General features: G+C 44.4%; 1 protein-coding gene across 4 annotated transcripts in view; it reads right to left on the bottom strand.

The window, feature by feature from the left end:
* SORCS1 (sortilin related VPS10 domain containing receptor 1) overlaps positions 1–17,948 on the bottom strand; it is a 413,081-nt gene that overhangs the window by 53,070 nt on the left and 342,063 nt on the right. For all 4 annotated transcript variants that reach the window (XR_010589337.1, XM_024110965.3, XM_024110966.3 and 1 more), the window contains exons 11-16: positions 15,611–15,713; positions 15,265–15,341; positions 9,818–9,909; positions 8,414–8,521; positions 6,443–6,560; positions 4,890–5,020 (exon numbers count right to left, since the gene is read on the bottom strand). Coding sequence is in view for 3 of the 4 variants with exons in the window: in XM_024110965.3 (XP_023966733.2) it covers positions 4,890–5,020; positions 6,443–6,560; positions 8,414–8,521; positions 9,818–9,909; positions 15,265–15,341; positions 15,611–15,713 (629 nt within the window). In the remaining variant the exon portion in view is untranslated. The remainder of the gene's footprint in view (positions 1–4,889; positions 5,021–6,442; positions 6,561–8,413; positions 8,522–9,817; positions 9,910–15,264; positions 15,342–15,610; positions 15,714–17,948) is intronic.

Here is a 17,948-nt window from a genome sequence, read left to right as displayed (position 1 = left end):
GGTACATTTTGTGCCAGACTCAGAACAGCATAGGTGAGAGCTTGTCAATGACAGTGCAGCATATATTAAAAGGGATTATTTTAATGAATATTAGAGATCTGATTCTGCTCTCAATTATACTGGTTTTATAGTGCTCGCCTCCACAGGCTTAACTCGAATCACACCTAATTGGCAGTGTAAATAGAAGCAGAATTATAGATCCCTGCAATCAAGATTTTATGTATTTATGGTCAAAGACTAGTAGTAAACTTAAAAATATTGTAGATTCCTCACACAAAAAAACCAACTCTGCAAACTGGTGTTAAGGTTATAAGTACCATTTAAGGGAAAAGAAAATCTTAGAAGAACTTCATAATTTACATTGTCTTGTCTCAGCATAGAAGGATGGACTAGAAAATCTCTAGAGATCTCTTCCAGCCAACTTCTGTTATTTTCTTTCTCGCTCACTTTATATATATATATAAAAAAACCACACACACACACACACACGCACACATACACACATGCACACATGCACAAAAGGAAAGTTTTAAATTAAGGTTAAACTATTAAAACTCAGATCTGAAAAAGAAAGATTTGATTTGCAAGGCACATTTTAGGAGGTTCAGTGGACAGTGCATTTTTATGGTCAATGGAAGGGAAAGTTGGTGGCAGAAGAACATGAGGAAGAAAAAGAAAATCTTGGGTCGATGATGTGATATTCTGGGTGGTTCAAAAGGACTATTCATCCACAGAGATTAGTGGAGGATCATACAGAATGGGATACCATAGTTGCAAACCTCCAGTAATGTAAATGCCGCATGAGAAGAAACTATTAAATTCATCACTGCAAAGAACAGAAATGTCCAACTAGGGTTTCACTCAAACAATAACCCTGTCCATGGACCACTCTGCTCACCTCATCCAAAATCAAGAGACATCTTAATGCCTGAACCCAGGATCTCCTCCACACTAACCAGTTCACCTTAACAATACAGGTCAGTGCTGTCAGAAATTGAAAATGCCACCTGCCTTTTGACCTTTAAACCTTACATCCATTAAGTGACACAGAGTCAAGGTACCTGAGATACAGGCATCTTTAATTCCATACGGCTGTGTGGCTCACCTTGCTAAACCCCCTTGTGGAAAAGTCCTACAGAATTTAATAGAAATTGGTAACCTTTCGATAGAATTTTTAAAGCAGCCTTTAGAATAGGGATCTAACTCTATGTTAAGAGTTTTATATTGCTACCCCTCACTGTAGCATCTAAGAGGCAGATCTTTAAAGGCATTTACGCACCTTTTGAAAATCCCACTAGGTGCCTATCTGCATCTTTCAAGGTCCCTTCCAGTTCTATGAGATAGGTATATCTCCATATATTATTATATTTATATATCTTTAAGCAACAAAACACCTTTCAAAATCTGGCCCCAAGTGCCTAAATAATATATCTGCTAATAAACCATTACTTAATGGTTGAAAAATTCTACAAAAAGAAGAGATCATTCTCTATTTAGTTCTACAGATGTTCAGAGTAATTTCTATACACCCACACCCACACACCCACACACACACTCTTTAATATCAATACAGTCCTATTAGTTTCATACCTATCAGTTAATTAGGACTTATTTGGTTCATCTAAATGTGGTGCACGTCACCTCAGATACTATAGCTGCAGCCACATGGACAAGCCTTCTTAAAGGCCCCAGGCAAACTCCAGAAATATACGTGTTTTAAAGTAACTAGAGACAGCTTAAACCCTTCTGGGTAAATGAGAATCAGGCCCAATGGGAGTACTGATGGAATGAGGCGCTAGAAAATGGCCCGAAGTTAGTTGACCAAAGAATTGGCCCAAACAAGGATTTCTTTCTGTGGCTACAGGTGTTGCTACGGGAGAGATACTGCTATGAGAGCATTCAGGCTGTAGAAAGGAGTAAAATGTCAGGAACACTGGTAAGTTAGTGCTTTAATAACATGCGAGTAGCTGTGTAATCCATTTACCCAAATGAATAAGTACAATCTCGTTTCTAGGCAGTTGCTAGGAAGGATTTGCCTTAGGAATGGAAGCTAAGCACAGGCTTACTTCATTTTTGAAGCACCATTGCCCTCTGGCTGTGAGCCACAGACCATGCAAGTACCTGCAGTTTTGCCTTTGTCCCCTGATGTTTTCTACTTTAGCTAATTACAGGTGAGGTTCCCTAGCAGGAGAGCTCACAAAAGCTGGAAGTTACTCCCAAGGTTGTTCAGCCTTGTTGAGGGGGAAACAACCAACCTAGCCTCACCCAGTAGTTCTCTGTTCTTGGTTAGATAAAGATTGTAAATGTCCCCCAAATTTGATGAGATTCCTAGGAGAGAAGCTTTACAAAATCTTTGTTTATTTTATGAGGGCATATTTGTTGCTCTGGTCGGGGGAGATACACACACACACACACACACAAGCACCCCCACACAATTTTAGATCCTAAGTCAAGATTGACCTGTGTTAGCATAACAAAAAAGGGCCACACCATCAGTGGAACCATAGAATATTAGGGTTGGAAGAGACCTCAGGAAGTCATCTAGCCCAATCCCCTTCTCAAAGCAGGACCAACCCCAACTAAATCATCCCAGCCAGGGCTTTGTCAAGTCGGGCCTAAAAAAACTTCTAAGGATGGAGATTCCACCGCCTTCCTAGGTAATCCAGTCCAGTGCTTCACCACCCTCCTAGTGAAATAAAAACCAGCAGAATTGCTGTCCTGATGCCACCTCCTTCCTCCAAATCAAGGCTTGCCGTTAGTCACTTAACTCATTTCTTTCTGTTTGGCTTCCCAAGCTTCTCTGGGAAATCTAGGTAAAACTAAGTGACTTTTTATATTAAAAGGAAAGCAAATCAAGTGGCCTATTTTAGTTGCTGAGCTGGGCTTTTCCCCAGGACAATGCAGTGGGCTGTGTGGACACCAAAATGGATCAAAATCAAAATCCAATTCCAGAAAGTGAATGACTCAAAAAAGGAGAGAGAAAGAAAAAAAGGAGAAGAGGCAGGGACAGCGATATTTGCCCCAGCGATAGTACGTTTGGATCATCTGTGCTACAACAAAATCACAGTCATAAGAGTGAGGAAAGTCCTCACAGCTGAGCTAGACCTATCGCCAGTCAGCACAGCATTGTTTGAATAGTGTTTTCTCCAGCCTACTTTTAAATGGCTACTGGGATCCTGGCCTGATTTTCAAATGGTACCGAGCATCATCGACGCCCACTGATTTCAGTGGGATTTGGGGCTGCTGATCAGCTGGGAAAACAAAGCTGCAGGTTCCAATGCTGCAACATTTCCTTGGGAGACGACACCAAATCTAGCAGGTGTCACTCTCTCTCTTCTTAGGAAGTTTTCTCCGGTATTTTTTTTTTAAGTAAATGTAGAAGAAATATGATTTTTTTTCCCTCTTGTAAATTTCACCACATTGCTCCTAGTCCTACAATGCAGTGCCGTGCCTGGAGCCCCAGATCTTCAGTTTAAATGAAAGACAACTAATAAAACCCACGCATTCAGTTTTAAGGAAATAAACAAGGAAAAGAGAAAACACTGGGGCGGGGGGAAGAGGGGGAGGATTTTCAACAGAACCGACTCCCTGTGTCCACAGTAAATTACAGCTTGTAAATCCCAGGGGCAGTTCTGACTTAAACCTTGGCTGTTATGGTCCCTACAGTCATTCAGCAATCCAGAGTAGCTGGAGCCCTGGCCACACCCCTCTCATCCCCTAAATCCCCCCTTAGCATGAGCATGCTCCTGGCCCACTCCTATGATGGAAAGGGGGCAGGTTATGATAAGGCCATTCCACTGGTCCTACCCCACCCAGGCAATAACCCATAATATTCCCCAGTGGGAAGATCTGGCTGGTTCCTGTCTTCTTTACACTGCCACAGTGATGTAAAGGGGCTGGGATGCAGCTAGAAGCAAGACCTCTATGTGCATGAAATGCCAAGCGACGCAAGGAACCATATGATGCGGAAATATACTTAGCACCAGCTGAAGCTCAATGGGATGTGAGGGAGTCACAATCCCAATCCGTGGGAAGACACATCCAGACAAGAATAGCTAACGACAGTGCCCAGCTGCACTGAATGCATCTTTTCGTGTTTACACGTTGTATCACACTGCCCTGTATTCCAGAATCACGGCACTCCTGCCACTAGTCTCTTTGGGAGGACAATGGTCTGTGAGGATGAGATCATTAAAGCAGCTGATCAGGGTTTGAGTTACACTTGCGGAGTTAATTTATGGCACCAGTTGTTTTTATGCGTGTTTGTCTTGGCTTTTACTGGCTGTTTTATACGGAAAAAAAAGAAAATTGTAAGAGAGGAGAAAAACAAGGAAAATCATCATATCCTGGGAGCAACACATCCAACCAGGCTGCAAATAGCAAATGAGCTGAACCTCTTAGGGTCCATGTTGCAGCTTATGGGTTGAATTCACAACCCATCACAGATCCTGGTGGAGGCCCTCTGGCAATGGAAAGGGCACTTGGAGGTGAGCTGGGGGCAGCACAAAATAACCACAATGCCTCTCTGCTCAGGAGTTCACACCTAGACAATTCAGCCCCCAAAGTGTGCCATGCTGCACAGGATAGGGACATGAGCTAGACAGCGGGTGAATATGTCAATTCAGCCTGTTGGAGCCTTTGCAAATGGCGATCCTGACAATTTCTTAGGGGAGGTTAATGCTGCCTGTTCCAGCAGATATCTTTGTCACTCTTTTCCTGAGTTCTTGTTTTATCCCTGCGCCAGCAGGGGGGTGATCGATCTACATACCTGCCCAAACATGCTCCTCTAGATATCTGCAAGCCTAACCCTTTGTATGCAGATCAAGTGAGTATCCTGTTGGCATGGGCAGACACACATCCCACATTTGTATCCCATCTGCATTTCTTACCAATCAAAGTCTGCCTCCGTGCAAACGCATGGTTCCGATGCCATGGCCCCAGCGTATTTTCCCTGCATGCACTTCTTCTCCGATTTGCGTTTCCTGTAGATCCGTTTCGCTCCCATAATGCACGCTTCTCCCTGAAAACAAAACCAGAACAGTCTAGCCTTACGCCATCGTTATTATTTTTAGCACCCCAATTTGGTAAATTTTTAGCAGTTGTGGTGACATTATGGGATGATTTTTTGGGCCAAATTCTCTGTCGGTGCAGATGTGGACCAGACTTTCCCCAAAGTTCAGGGGTATTTGAATCCAGAGTTTTGATTCGAGGATCAGATCGGATTTATACCTTAGGTGCCGTAACAACTGACAGCACAGACTGATCCCTCTGATCTCTGAGATACTGAAGAGACAGAGCTAGTCCATTTTTTTAAGTCTTCTTTTTTAGCTAACCAGCTCTACTGAACTCTGTCATTTGTTTGTACATAAAGCTACTCCATAAATTTTGAGTACAGGATGAGCATATTGTCTGTTACGCATTGAACTCAAACACTTGTTATATAACTGACTAAAGAACCCTGCAAAATGTTTTTTCTCTAGGGAAATCAGAGAAGAGAAGGCTCAGACTTGCACTCTCAATAGGAACCAAATCTAGAGGCAAGAATACGGGGCAGTCTTCCATGAATAGTTTCACATGCTCAGAAGCAGACGTCATCGAAGATGGACTGTGCAGTCCTTGGCTTTTTAGCTTATGCAAGCACAGAAAGACAAAAACAAAATACATTTGGCTGGCTTATATTTTACTCCTGTTTGCATTGCTGGATGAAAACGGAGCTTTTTCACAGCTTTGCCTGGCTCATGTAAACAAAGGGCAGAGCAGTGGCCAGGGTAAAATAGTGTTGCTGCACGGACTTCAAAGGAGATGAACATCAACTGACAATCTGACCCACAGTTGGGACTTCAGTCTTGCGTTTGTGTCTCACTGGAACAGTCAGTCTAAGCCCAGCCCACTTTAATTTTATATTACCTCTCAAACCCTCTCCCAAGAAGTTATAAATAGAGATCCCCTATTCTCTGAGAATGTAAACAAGTTCAGCTCTATCGACTTCAATAAACCACTAGACCACTTGGGCCATAATTTATTCTAACCTTACAGAATATAAAACACCATGTAGAAAGTGTCATGAGCTAGGAATTATACTTTAGGGCCCAGATTCTCAAAGGTGCCTATCTCCCATTGACTGTATTGGCACTTAGATTCCTATGTACTTTTGAGGATCTGGGCCTATATGACTATCTGAGCCATGCTTGCAGGTGTCCAGGTAAAACTTGGAACACCTGCTTCTTTCTAAGCCCTGGCTTGTATCCATTAGAGATGGAAGCAGCCCGTAGGCTGCAGTTTGAAGCCAGTGTATAATTGAAATGAAATATTACAGGCCAATAATAGTTTCATCCAGTGACTCTGAGCCACCAAATTAGCAGGAAAGGACCTTGGTCTTCACCAGTGTTCAGCTGCAGAATCATCAAGACCTCAACTCATATCCAGCTTTCATGCTTCTTACCTGGCTATGGAGCTGCCACGGCCGGTAGTCCTCTTCTGCACATCGCCTGTCAAAAATGGACTTGTAGTCCACTTTCACCAGCTGCCATTCCGAGCGATGGCTGAAGTGTCCGAACACTCTACAGAGCACAGCAAGGAAGAGTTTATACATTCAAAGGCATCACCAATGCAGCCTCCTAGGTATGGAATTTACCCAGGGTCAAATTTTCAGAAGCGTCAGAGGGTACATCCACACTGTAGCTGGGAGAAGTGACTTCCCAGTTCTGGGAGACGTACACATACTAGCTCTATTGGAGCTAGCATCTAAAAGTAGCAGCATGGTCCCAGTGGCAGGGAAGTGGCTCTGTCTAGCCACCCAAGTACAAACCCATCTCACCTCCTATGTACATACTTGGGCAGCTAGCTGAAGCTGTTGCCAGTGATGCTGTGGCCACACTGGTGTGTGTGTGTGTGTGTGTGTGTGTGTGTGTGTGTGTGTGTGTGTGTGTGTGTGTGTGTGTGTGTGTGTGTACACACAAACTGGGAATTACACCTTCCAGCTGCAGTGTAGAAATATCCTAAGTGACTTAGGATCCTAAATTCAACTGATTTCAATGAGATTTTGGGTAACGTTTTCAAAAGCCCTTAGGCAACATAGAAGCCTAAGTCTAAATGAAAGTCAGTGGGATGTTGGCTTCTAAATACCAAAGTCACTTTTGCAAATGTAACCCCTAAACTATTAAGACTGTTTATTTCAGGACAAGGCTACAGTTGTTGAGCTATGACTGACACTAACAAGGGTCTTTTGAGGGTAACACAAAAAATGAAGAATGATCTTCTAAATATCTACTAGAGATGGGACAAATCTAGGCCTCAGGAATCGGAACCACTGGCTATTTTATGGAGTGGGGATGCATGAGGTGGGGAGTGGCACCCTATCCAAATGAACTTGCCTGTAGGATTCTGGTCCTAGAGCGGATCCAAAACAAGAAGGGAAATTTGGTTTTCAATTCTGGTTTGGCTTTGGCTGAAACCTGATCAGGAGAAGAAATCTTAGAGGCCCACTGTTGGTTTGCCAAAGGTTTGCCATTTGAGGCTGATGTTGTTCAAGAACAACCCACAGGATTTTAATATCACTGAATCCAAACTCAAATCCTGTCCCTGGTTCTACCACAAAGCAGAACCCTGGGCTCCAGTTTAATCAAAATCCAGAACCAGATCTGGATCCGAATGGCACCTTCTTAGTGCACCTTTATTTTCAGCAGCTAATTTCCAAACCACAAGTTCTATCGATTACAACGGGATTCATTTTCACAAGCAGAAACTGAAATTCTCTCACGTTTTTGGCAAATTTGAGCCCAAGCAAAATGTCAGGGTGAGTACAGATTTCTGTGCTACGCAGAACTCGGAATCCCACACTGAAACTAAATCACAAGTCCCAGGCCACATTTTGTCATTCACGCTTACCATTTTGCAGCATCCCAGTTAAAAATACAAAAGCACAGCTTAAAAAACAAAAACAAAAAAACACACCCTGTTTTTCATTCCAACATTCACCTGCAACGGGTAGCTCTGCTTAAAGTCTCACAAAGCTTCAAGAGTCAAATATTTACATTGATGGGCCACATGGCCACATTTCTGAAGCTTAGGTGGGTCCCACGTATGACCCTCCAAGTCAGATTTAAAAATTTCATTAAAGTTAATGTTTAACATTAAATATACACAAGTTAAGAGGGAAGGTACTGTACATCTGGGGTCAGGCTTGAGTTATGAGAGTTACCGGTATTATATGCAAATGTTGCTGACTTTTGATATCACAAGCATGAGTGCGTACTCCCATCCCCTGCCTCCCCCATATCCCAGGTTCAGTCTCCGTACACAGCCTGGCCAGAGGTGTCTTTACACGAGAATCTGGCCCAAGTACGTGTTTATGGTGCAGTTCTCATCAGAGTTAACTTGATGTTGGCTGTTTTCCCTTTACACGCTCACTTACGTCATGATCAGAGTCTCCTCGCCAGGCTCACCCAATACCCCGTCAACAAAGAGTGGGGTGGACGTGAAGCTGTACTTGCTCCAGGATCTCCCTTCATCGAAACTTAACCTAGTGGGAAAAGCAGAAGGGTCACCATCTCTCAGACACAGCTGCAGGAAATGGAGCTGATGGACATAAAGAGACAAAAGGTAGGAGCTGTCTCAACAGCTAGGCAGGCCAAGTTTTAAAAAAAATGACTAAGGATTATTGGTGCCTACTCTGAGTTGCTTTAAAGATGCTTGATTTGCAGCACGTTCTGAGCACCCACCCTCTGAAAATCAGGCCCTTTTAAAGTGTCACTGAGCATCATCATGCTGAGGCTTCCAAAACCAGTAGTCGCTTTTGATAATCTTGATTTTAATGCCCCACACAAAAGTTTCTTCTGGTTTGGCCAAAAGGTCTCCATCCCACTACTGCTGAATCCTTTTAGCCTGCCAGAGCAAACAAACAGCCGTCTCTGCTCTTGGACACTGCCGTGTAAGTCCTAGAAAGAACGACTTGTTTGGGGCATCATAAATCAGAGCATTGATCAAGCTAGTCTGGCATGATACTGCTAATCAGCGGCCAATACTTAAGTGGTGGTAACTCGTGAAGTCTTGTGTGAGACTGTAATTTTAAGGGCAAGATGGACTCTGCAGCCAAGATTTTTAAAAAGTGACTCGTGATCCTTCAGCTTGAGATACCTTAAAAGGAGCTATTTTCAGAGTGCAGGAGCTCGGCACTTTCTGAAAACCGGGTCCCTTTAAGGCATCTCAAGGTGTAAACCCAAAACCACTCATCGCTTTCTAAAATCTTGATCTAGATATTGGCAAGATGCTGACCGTAGTGCTGGCTACGGAACGATAAACAGCACAAAGCGATGCTCTGTCAAACAGCTCAACAGCTGCTCCGAGTGGTGACAATGCTACTTGATTTGGTGGGTAGCCCTGATGTTATCTAATAAAGTTGTGGCATAACTGCTGCCCTCCACCTAGGAGATAATTTCATCCACGGTTTTGCAAATAAAGCATATTTGGAACTCGTTAGGAGACTGATCCTACTCCAAACTCCAACTTACTGGTCAGACTCTAGGGGCCAAACCTTCAGCTGGGATGATCAGTGTAGTTCCAGTGATTTTAATGGACTGATGCTGATTTACCATCGCAGAGGATCTGGTGCCAGAACTGTAACCGGTTTCCCCACTTGCACTTGTGTGAAATCGCCGGCACTGCTTTAGCCCTTATCAGAGCGAATGCATGTAAATTTCCTAATTGACATATTCTGGCATTTAGCTAAAAAAATTAGTCACAGCTTAACTGCCAGCAGCACATAATGTGGAATGAAGGACTCCCGGACAAATGGGATCAGCACGGTCACAGTTATTACCATAGATGTCTGATAGGCAACGATGTGTGTTTCATGGCGACCAGGACACCACCTTGATCCAGGTATAAAAAACTGTGCTCCTCTTCAAAGATCTGCAAAACATACATATACCCAGATCCGTTTTCCTTAGCCTGGATTACAGGCCACACTCTTATTCTGGGAGAGGCACTGGATGGGGATATGTTTACCAAACTACGGAGCAGGGGGAAGACACGTTATTACCCAGACAGTTCCAATTTTTTATGTTGCTATCTTGCTGCCCCCTTGTGAAATGCATTTCATCCTGCCGGCTGGCAGGGAGAATCTATTTGAAATGTGATACTTTTAGATCATCACTCATCCCCACCCTGCAGCTCGGGGAGCTTTGTTTGAGGTGCAGGGAGCTTCACTTTGCAGGTGACTTACAAAGACCGTATGGGAGGGTTTTGAGAGGACAAAGAGAGCTGGGCAAACAATGCAAAAATTAATTCCCCTCAGTATTTGTTCACACATTAAAACAGGTTTCCTTTGGTCGGGTCCCTTTTATATTCTCCTGCAAACACCCATGCAGTCCGGTTTTGGTAGTATCCCTGGATAGCACATTTTAAGATCACTGCTTGGCTAATTTAGGAATTCAGATTTTAGGGGTCTAAACTCACGTCCATTGAACTTGACGGAAAAGTTTCCATCCACTTCAGGGACACAAAACCAGGTTCTAAATGTACCCACCTGATGATAAGAGTTGCACTCCTCCAATCAGAGAGAAGATATGCTACTCTGTGACCAATCACAACAGAGCTCGAATTTCAGATTTCGAATAGCGAGCCACGGAACGAAAAGAGTTTGTGTAAGATGCTCTCGTACGGCAAATAAATGATGGAGACCCAGGATCTGGTTGCAGCCATTTCCCCAGCAAAGATCCATCGAACAAATTATTAATTAGTCACTCAGCTCCAGCAACAATAAAGGCCCATTTCAGGTAGAGAGGAAAGTCAGTCCCGTGGTATGCGCTTGCTTGGGACTTGTGAGACCTAGGGTCATTTCCCTAGTCTGCCCTAGACTCCCTGTGTGACCTTGGACAAGTCAGAGGCTCTCTGTGACTCAGTTCCCCATCGGTTCCTGTAGAGTGGAAATAACAGCACTGCCTACCTCATAGGGGTGTGGTGAGGATGAACACACTAACAAAGAGATGGGGGCCAGGTAAGTACCACAGAGAAATAGTTTTGTGAATGTCCCTGGAAGTCCCTGCCATTTCCTTCCTTTATTCACCTTCGGAACTCCTCTGCACCGCTCCCATCGGCTTGACTCATCCTTCCTTTTTTTAAAATGGGGGCGACATCCAGACTCCATAAATGCTGATCCGTGGGGGCAGGGGACGCTGTATAGCAACATGAAGGACTCTGCTCTCCACTTCCCCACTGCTTCCAGCCCATGCTAACACTGGAACGCTGGAATGTCCAGACTGAGTCAGACCAGTGGTCCCTTGAATCCAGCACCCTCTAATCATCAGTGGCCAGTATCAGACACTTCAGAGTCCAGGCCCAAGCAATGCCACTCCCCACGTCCGAACTCATCTCTCCCGCAAGGCAGAGCATTTGCCAATCCAAGACTGACTATTTGCATTGTTAAAAACACTTAAGTATATACTTAATTGCAATGTATGACAATTATTGCATGTTAAATAAATGCCAGCTAATTATTAAAACATATTTAATGATGCTCAGCAGCCATGCATTAGATTATCCAGCCTTCTACCTGATTGCTAAAGCTCATTAGTTATGTGCTCTCAAAGCAAGGGATATTTAATTAACATGCAGAACAGTGGGGAGGGAAGGGGGCAAACACATTTGTTTCAGTAATCACAGTGTCTCGCTCGTGTGGCATGAAGCTTTGCTTTCTGTGCCTGAGATTTATAATCCGAGCAGAACAGGAGATATTTTTCATTCTCCATCCATCTTCTTTCAGGTTAACTCCTTGCCTTGATGTGCTCCATCAAGAGGATAATATGCTCATGATTCTGCTGTGCTGTCCTTGTAAGCGAGGACCTTGTATTTTGGAGACTATGTTTGTATTTGCCGTGGTTGTGCTGGTGACTGGATGGGGAACCTTGATAATTGTATTGAGGGTGTAATCATCAGAAGGGAGAGGAACTGTGGAGGTTCACACAGGGGGTATAACTAAGAGTAATATGAAAGGAAGAAGAAACTGCACTTCCCCTCTCTCATAATAAATGAAAAAAGGTGACTGCCAATGAAATAATAAGGCAGAAAACTTAATAATAGAAGGGAAGGGTTTGTTTTTTTTTAATACTAAACTAAACACATGTTAACCTGTAGAGCTCAGTGCCACAGGATATTACTGAGGACAAAAACATAATCATATTGGGGGAAAAATAGGCATTTATATGGATATTAAGAATATACACAGTTATGCTAGACAGGATATGAAACGTAAGCGACCCAAACATTGATGCTTAGGAACACAGGAATGAAAGAACCAGCATATTGGATCGAGTCCCGTAGTTCAATATCCTGTCTCAGACAGTGGCCAGCACCAGATGCTTCAGAGAAGAAACGCTGGAGCCGGCAGCTATGGGATAATGTGTCCACAGGGAACGTTTCCTCCTAACCAAGTTTATCAGAAGTGGGCTAGTAATCTAAGGCCCTGACCCAAAGCCGATTACAAAGTCAATGGAAAGGCTCCCATTGATTTCAACAGGCTTTGGATAAGGTCCTAAAGCATGAGGGTTTATATCCCTTTCATGGAACAAGCCAACTACTGACGGGGGCTTCGTAGAAATTTCCCCTTTTGGATGCATCCATGGACACGTGTCCATTCCCAAGGTTAACTCCTTCCTTAGAAGCAGCTGGTCCAACAAGGACAACTGGCCTGATCCACTGTGGTAATTTGTAGGTCCTTAATGAGATTAATTAAACAAAGGGTAATGTGGGCAGAATATCAGGGGAAACTATCTAACAGAGAGATCGGTATGAGGGTGGAATAACCTCCCAGGGAAGAGGAGAAAGTGACAGCCCTTGAGCAATGGAAAGCTACAGTAGACTGATTTAAGTGCCTTCTCTGTGCTGAAGCTCTGGTCCACCAGGGAACAGACTAGAAGATGGTGACGCTACCTTAGGGTGCTCAGGACGGCGAATCACCTTGTTCCCTCTGCCTCCAGTGAGAGAAAGTCAGCTCCCTAACACTGCCAACCCTGCAGCCACTCAAGTACTCCTCGGGGCTCTGCCAGCCCTTCTTTGCCTTGCAGGAACAAAAGGTATACCCCCGCCCCCGAGCCCCTCTACATGCATCACCTGCAGTCATGCACTGCTCATAGGGTGATCAGAGGTCCCGATTTTATAGGGACAGTCGTGATTTTGGGGTCTTTTTCTTATATAGGCTCCTATTACACTCCACCCCCATCCCGATTTTTCACATTTGCTGTCTGGTCACCCTAACTGTTCAGCCCGTCACCGGACACACAGAAATTACCAGTTCGCTGTTCCCAAAGGGAACAAGACATACTTCAGCTTGTTTGATTCAGCTGAGTCACAGTTTGCTTTATACCACAGCACTGAGATGTACAGTACACTCCCCATCAGAGGCGCCAGAACAGTGGGGCCTGGGTGAGTTACAGGGGAGAGGGGGTGGAGAGGAGTGAGTGGAGGTGGGCCCTGCTCACTCACTCCCATCACAGTGGGGCAGCAGGTGGCCTCCCCCATGGCCAGGGGTCTCTGCTCTATTCTCCGAAGGTCTGCATCATTTGAATCCCTTGGGACAAGGAAGGGAGTCAGATAACACACAGGTTTGGATCATAGGGTTTTGGGAAATCAGGAGTATGCTGTCTACTGTAAAAGGAGAATAAGTTTATTCACAAAGAACAGAGATCCCAATGAGAAGTAAGTGAGACTACTGGACACAGAATGATTGCGAAAAAACGAACCATAAACCGCAATCCTAGGTACTCTCTTCTCAATGGTTTACCTGTCCTATTGAATAAAATAGATTTTCTTCCAAGGATTCAGTCTTTGACAGAGGTGCTGGTTTTCAGTCAAAGCCAGGATCCAAGTTTTCATGAATACCCCAGACATTTCAAGGTGTGTCCCACAGTATTGGATCCCCAAATGGCCCTCTCAAAACTCATTGTGTTGTCCCCATAGTCAGGAGGACCCTTGCTGTTCTTCTCTTCCTGTTGAGGGATAGCTCAGTGGTTTGAGCATTGGCCTATTAAACCCAGGGTTGTGAGCTCAATTCTTGAAGGGCCCATTTAGGGAACTGGGGTAAAAATCAGTCTGGGGATTGGTCCTGCTTTGAGCAGGGGGTTGGACTAGATGAGGTCCCTTCTAACCCTGATATTCTATGATGACTCCCCATCCCCCAGTCAACTCCTATTTCAATGGGGCTTCCATTGCTTTGGTTTACAATGCTTAATCTACATATGAACCTATGTAATGTATGTGACTATGCTCCCCTTTGTCTGGCAAAACCAGTTTTTCACCTCTACTAGGGATTAATACCTCAATAAAAACTATAAGGACATATTTTCCATATATAGACCTACTTTTTAAATATAATCAGTACATACACATTGATACCTTACAAAACACTGTTTATGGATGGCTACCACAAAAGCAGTGTCTTAGTTGTGTTAGTTTGCCAGGCTTGATAGGAGTTGCTGTTATAGAACAATGAACCGTTTCCCAGTTGGCACTCAGGGGTCCCTAGGGTCACAGTGACCTAAGAAGGCTTTCCCATTTCTGATTTCTTCTATTCTCTGTCAAGAAAGTATTTGCTACATTAAACTGGGAGTATTTTACTAGTAAGAAAGGACATGTGCAACCCATCCAAGTAGATCTCAAGCAGCAGTTGCCAAGCTGAGGGTTGGCGGGGAGCCAGTCACAAGTGTGGTGATATCTTTTTGTTAGATCTGGGCTCCAACTAAAATTTGTATCTATCACTGGTGCTTACTGGCCCCTGTTGCCATAGTACCTGAGTGACTCACAATGTTTAATTTATCTTCACAACACCTCCCTGAGGCCGGGCAGTTCTATTACCCCCATTTTACAGATGGGAAACTGAGGCACAGGGAAACTAAGTAATTTGCACACACTCACACAGGAAGTCTATGGCACGGATTGAACCTGGCTCTCCCAAATCCTATGTAAGTGCCCCACCACTGGGCATTCCTTCTCTAGATGTCTGCTCCAGCCACCCAAAACTCTAGCATAGCTAAACTCCCATGGAAATCAACAACCAAACTCCCTTAAGCTGTATTTGAAAATACCAGGCTTGGTGGCTTGGGCACATTCGCACTTTTTAACAGGAAATCGTGTCAGAAAAAGCAAGTAGGGATTACCATTCGCTTGGGTTAGTATCAATTATTCTGCCACTAAAAAGAAAAACACATGACCTTTTTAAAGAAAGCACCTTCCCTTCATTTGCCACTCACGGCTGCGAGTCATGTTATTTACCTGTCTCCACGTGTTCCCAGCGTCCGATGAAACAAACATGCTGATGTCGCTGTCTGACAATTCAGTACCTATGTTACCTGTAAGGAGAACATTATTCAGTGCAACAACATTTTAAGGCATAGGAAAGCGAGCTGCCTCAGTGGTGTAAATGTTCTTTACCTTTTCCGAAGCAAAGGATTTCAGTGTTGGGGAGGGGGAAGAATTATCATCTTAGTTTGGCAAGGAAACGTAATTACAAGATCAAAGTCCAAATACTTCTATTTCCATGCACAGTGGAAATGCAATAGGCGGAATCTGATGTCTGCAACACTTTATGTACAACAGATAGTAACTGAATGTTTCATACCAGAAGCCACGATAATGCTAGGGGCAGTATCTCGGCTGGCGATGTTTCCTGACGTGTACGGGTTCTCGGAAACCTTTAGGTGAAGGTGCAGCGAACAATAGGGCTGGAGAGAAAGGGGGGAGAAGAGACAAATCATAAAGGGCATCCCATGCAGTCTCCCTTCCCAATGGGCATTCGTACATCAGAGTGATGGCCATGGAACATCAGAACAGAGGACAGGAAGGGGTCCCCTGCTATTGTGGACAATCTGTGAGAACCTAGCTTTTCTTACTCCTTCCCTGAAGGCTCCAAAAAAGCTCATTGCAAAATAGAAACAAAAACAACAAAGCTGGAAGCAAATGGAACGCCAGCCCGAGGGACATGTGCCAGCCAGTCTGTGAACAACAGGGTAACAAGGTCTGATGATACCATTAGCACAGCTCTGCGAGCGAAGCACTGCAAGCTGCTACGTACTGACACGGGCAGCCTAATGAAAAGACAAACCCCAAACTGTCTCTCAAACCCTGGCAGTGACAAGCTGGTTCTCTCTCTCTCCCACTCTTTTGATTCCTTTTATTTAAAGAGATCTGTTCCATGCCACAGTAACAAGGCAAAATTGTAAGGATAATAACAAAGAGGAGAAGAGTATTAGATGCCTCAGCTGCATTGGGCATGCGACTGCTGGTATTATTCATTATTATTATTATTTAAAAAGCACAGAACATATATCCTGAACCAAGGCGCTTGCAGTCTCAGGGTCTGGTCTTGACAACAGATCCACACTCAAGATGCCTCGCTCCCATGCCGTGTCCAATTGGAGACAATGAGCCTCTGGGAGCATGGATCTCTTTGGAGGATTTTACACAGGATGCAAAAGGCCAGAGCACCAAACCCAGAGGGGATGAGAGTGCTGAATAGGGAAAGGGCAGAGGAGGGATAGAACAGCAAGACAGTATCTGGGTGGTTTGGATGAGGGGAGAGAGAGTGTTTGGTGGACTGGAACTAGGGGAGAGCTCCATGCACACGGAAGAAGGCACCAAGATCTGAGGCTGGGAGAAGCACGTAGGGGGCAGGGGCTGGGTCTTCTATGTTTGCACAGTGCCTGGCACACAGACAAATTAGAGAGGTGAGAGCACATGAAGCCTCCACTGAAACTAACAGGAGCTGGAGTTACTCAGGTCTTTTCTCAGGATTTGGTCCAGAGTGCATGTAAGTACGATCTCTACCATGTGCATCTGCAAAGACTGGAGGAACCACCCAGAGCATAAGTGAGAAACAAGGGTACACCCACCTCCCTCCAACACCCTCCAAGGAGTGGGAGGAAGATCATGATTAACCAGAGAATGGGCACCGTGCCCCAAAGTGATTCATAGAAGTTAGACATGGATGAGACCCTGCAGTGAACACTAGAAAGGTTGTGATTTACTGAGTGAAAGGAAATATCTGCAATGCCGTACAATAGCAAGCTATTTTCAAATGCCAATCTGTTAATGGTCAGCATTGTTTTAGGCCTTCCTTTGGCTAGTTCAGGATGGTCACTTGGAGCATAATATTGTCCCTGTCGTGGACACATTTGTGCCTCTCCGAGTTTGAAATGTGAGTCCCTCAATGAGGATGTCAACCACCCAAGTCAGCAAGTACCACTCCCGCAAAGGTGAGCCCAATGGCCGTGTGGGGAAGAGGGAGGTGAACTCTTGCTGATGGGACACAAAGGAAAAGGCCAGGGTGGCATGGGTGGGAGCATCACTAGACAAGCAGAATATGCCAAACGCCATAACCGCAGCTGACAGTCTTGTAGGGTCAGACTCCACAGCAATCCAGAGGAGGATTCTGGGAAAGAACCCACTTCGGCTAAGCAGAAAGGCACTCAGGGAAAAGGGATTCTTCCTTTTAAATTTCTATCCATTCTGAAGGGCTAAAGGGGGAACATGTTTTTCAAACCACAATAATTAATGTTGCCCTCTGGCATTTTGCAGACGGTAGCTAATGGAAGTAATTCACCCAATCTCCCGCTCCAACAGAGATTAGCTCACGTTTTAGCCTTCAATCCTTTTAGATTGTGCTGCTTGAGGTTTCCTTTTATCTTGTATCTGTATCACTTCATAGATACATATTATATAGGTGTAAGCTCTACTGATGGAAAGTGCTATATAAAAGCCAGCTATTCTTACCATCGTTATTACATAGATACAGGGTATAGACAACAAGTACTAAGACCCAGGGCCCCAGTGCAAGAGCTGACATGCTGCCTATCAAGTGCACAACCATTTATTCATCATAATGCAGTAATGCCTAGAGGCCCCAACGGAGACCAGAGCACCACCTAAAATCTGACCTTTCCTCTCCACCCACACAGCTA

This window comes from Chrysemys picta, chromosome 7 (assembly GCF_011386835.1).
Source record: "Chrysemys picta bellii isolate R12L10 chromosome 7, ASM1138683v2, whole genome shotgun sequence".
NCBI classification, from domain to species: Eukaryota; Metazoa; Chordata; order Testudines; family Emydidae; genus Chrysemys; species Chrysemys picta.
The sequence above is the reverse complement of the archived record's forward strand: the minus strand, read 5'-3'. Positions and strand labels throughout refer to the sequence as shown.